This window comes from Merops nubicus, unplaced genomic scaffold (genome assembly GCF_000691845.1).
Source record: "Merops nubicus isolate BGI_N331 unplaced genomic scaffold, ASM69184v1 scaffold14837, whole genome shotgun sequence".
Taxonomy (NCBI): domain Eukaryota; kingdom Metazoa; phylum Chordata; class Aves; order Coraciiformes; family Meropidae; genus Merops; species Merops nubicus.
The window spans coordinates 1,251-4,257 of NW_008621088.1; the positions used below are offsets into that span (position 1 = coordinate 1,251).

General features: G+C 56.5%; 1 protein-coding gene across 1 annotated transcript in view; it reads right to left on the reverse strand.

The window, feature by feature from the left end:
• Positions 1-1,936: 1,936 nt before the first annotated feature.
• Positions 1,937-3,007, reverse strand: part of FBXO47 (F-box protein 47) — a 9,926-nt gene continuing 8,855 nt past the window's right edge. The window contains exons 9-10 of the mRNA XM_008944341.1: positions 2,671-2,830; positions 1,937-2,058 (exon numbers count right to left, since the gene is read on the reverse strand). Of these exons, the coding sequence (XP_008942589.1) occupies positions 1,937-2,058; positions 2,671-2,830 (282 nt within the window). The remainder of the gene's footprint in view (positions 2,059-2,670; positions 2,831-3,007) is intronic.

Here is a 3,007-nt window from a genome sequence, read left to right on the forward strand (position 1 = left end):
GCCTTCCAGACCCACCAGCGCTGCGGGACCAGCCTGGCCAGACCCAGGCTGGGAGGTGCAGAGACCCAGCCCAGCTCTGGGGAGGGGTGTGAGGACAGATGGGGCAGGGACGTGCTCAGCAGCTCCTCTGGCTCTGGGGGGATTTTCCTCCTCATCCCAGGAGGGTTTTATCCACTCCCCGCAGCAGGGAGAGTCTGGCAGCAGCAGCAGCAGCACCATTTTCTCTGGTATTGCTGCCAGGGGCTCCCCACCTCGTTAGCCCCATGGTGTTTAATTACCAGAGTCGATCAGAGGGTGCTATTGGAACAATTGGTGACATTTTCCAGCTCAGACTGGTTTGGGAAGTGCCATTTTGGTGAGGTTCAGGTTTGGGGAGAGGAAAGTGGCAGCTCTGGTGCCAAGGCTGCAGCAGTGAGTGCCCGACGCTCGCCGAGCTGGGGGGTGTGGGGAGACCAGCAGTGACCAGTTCAGAACACCATCAATACTCCACAGCCCAGAGCTGGAGGATCCATGGAGGAAGGAGCTGGTGCTGGCCGAGCTGATGGTTCACCCCCATGGGCTGCAGCCAGGGAACCAGAGGTTGAACTTCCCTGTGTGGGCACTGCTGGTGGCAGCTCCTGTGGGCACTTCTCCCCTTGAGCCTCCTTTGCTCCAGGCTCAGCACCCCCAGCTCCCTCAGCTGCTCCTCCCCACACTTGGCCTCTAGACCCTTCCCAGCAGCTTCGTTGCCCTTCTCTGGCCACACTCCATCCCCTCAAAGTCCTTCTGGGTGTGAGGGGCCCAAAACTAACCACACCCCAGATCCACTCCTTAGCGTAGCCCAGTCCTGCCTGGCTCTCTACATTCAACAATTACAGGAGTTTTTCACGTGCAAACTTCCAACCAAACCATCCCAGAGCTGCTCATCAGCAACAGCTCGTTAGTGGTGAAATGGAGTGGGGGCAGCTGAGGTAAATTGGTGCCACTTCAGCTGCTCCCAGCAGTTGGGGACTGGCTCTATAAAGCTCCACGTGGGCCCTCGCAGCTCAGCTCTGGTCCTGCTGGGACACTGAAGCACCGGGGAGGTGGAGAAGGCAGCTACTTCATAATGGGAAGAAAACAGCCACGTTGGAAACGGCCCGCAGTGAAGTAAGTGCTTTTTATTACCTGTTACATTGTTTTGAGGGCAATGTAGCAGAAAATCGAAACCTTTCCTAAGCAGCAAACGCTTCTACGGTCATGAACAGTGATCTCAGCCTACTACGGGCTTTTAACGCGTGCCTCCAACTTGGCTAAGTCCTAGAAAAGCAAATATGTGTTAACAGCTCAGTTATTACACCAGGCTGGGAGAGATGAAGCTGCTTCTGCTTGTTTTTTTGAGGAGGAAACCTTGGTCTTGCTTGGCCGAAGCAGTTAAACCGCTCTCAGGTTTCAGCTCTTTCTGCTAACACTGAGCCGAGGGTCTCTGGGGCGTTTCAGAGTCGGAGGTGGGGAAGGAGACCCAGCAAGCTGGGAGGCGTGGCTGTGCTGCTCCGGCTGGGCCTCCTCCTCCAATTCCCAAGAGAAAACCAAATTAAAAAATCCCAATGTTTTCGGTTCTGAACGAAGCTAACACCCTTCAGTTTGTGCCTGCACGTGAGATGTGGAACTCGGGTCACACTCGCTGTGTGTGTGCAGTGGGGAAAGAGCACAAGACCCCAGTCCCTCCCCGGAGCCCACCCCGCATCCCACTGCAGCCTCGGAGCACCCCAGCGTGCAGAGCTCCTCCCAGAAGGCTCCGAGCTCCCCAGCGGCTCCTGCTGGGCTGGCGTGGGCGTCACCAGCTTCTCCTGCTGTCACCCCAGCTCTTACTGGAATGGAAATGTAAGAAATAATTGGGCGTTGCTCTGTTAAACGTTTAAGAAACAAACAGCAAAATGCAGCAGGGGCAGAGGGAGAGTCTGTCGTGCTTGGGGCCTCAGCTGGAGCTGCTGGGGGTGCTCCTCATGGTCAGGTAGAGGACTTCTTTGTGGAAGCTGGCTTGTGCATTCACCAGGTGAAAGAGAGTGAAGAAGCTGCTGTCCTCCTCGTCCCGGTCCCCTGCCAGGGCAGAGAGAACCATTTTCAAACCATTAGTGCAGCTCAGTGGTGTCTCTGAGGACAACTTTTACTCACACCATGAATCACCAGCCTCTGCTTGGATTTGGGAGCCCCCAGCTCCTGAGGGCAGGACAGCTGTGACACCCCACAGGACACGCTCCAAAACCCCTTCACCAGCTTGTCCAAGAACAATCGTGTGATAAGACAGAGCTCTGTCCTGTTGGATCTGGCTCTTCCTCTCCATGGTCATGGAGGTTTTATCATGGACAGGGACCAGCTGCAGGTCGTGGAGCTGAACAGGCCAGTGGTTGCCCAGCCCAAAAGGCCCTCGGGGCCCATGCTCTGGTGGGATGTGTCTTAAAAGACTGTTGGTGTCACCATCTGTGGCACAAGGGATGTCCCAGTCAAGGGAGGCTGGTTAAAACTAACATCTCTCTCAGTTAGGACAGCTGAGGGGTTATTTTATGTTCTCCACAGCTCTCCAGTGTTGCTGTGGCTGAGGAGGAGGAGGGAGGACAGGCTGTGATGGCACACTGACAGTGTTGGCACAGCTCTGCCAGCACAAGCTCCTGGCCCAAGTGCTCACCCTGGCTCCCAGGGCTGTGGCCTTACCAGACAGCACTGCCTGCAGCATGTCTATGACCATGTGGGCAAAGGTGTTCTCCACACACTGCAGGAAGTTGTTTCTCTCCCCTGGGGTGCTGAACACTTTGCAGACCTTCTGCATCATTTTCACTGCCCAGTCCATGCAGTACAGCTCCTTCTCACAGACCTGGCACACACAGGACAGGTGGGGACAGGGTTTGTGAGGAGTGTGAGGAGCAGCTGAGGGAGCTGGGGGTGCTGAGCCTGGAGCAAAGGAGGCTCAGGGGAGACCTTCTGGCTCTGCACAGCTCCTGACAGGAGCCTGGAGCCAGGGAGGGGGTCGGGCTCTGCTCCCAAGGGACAG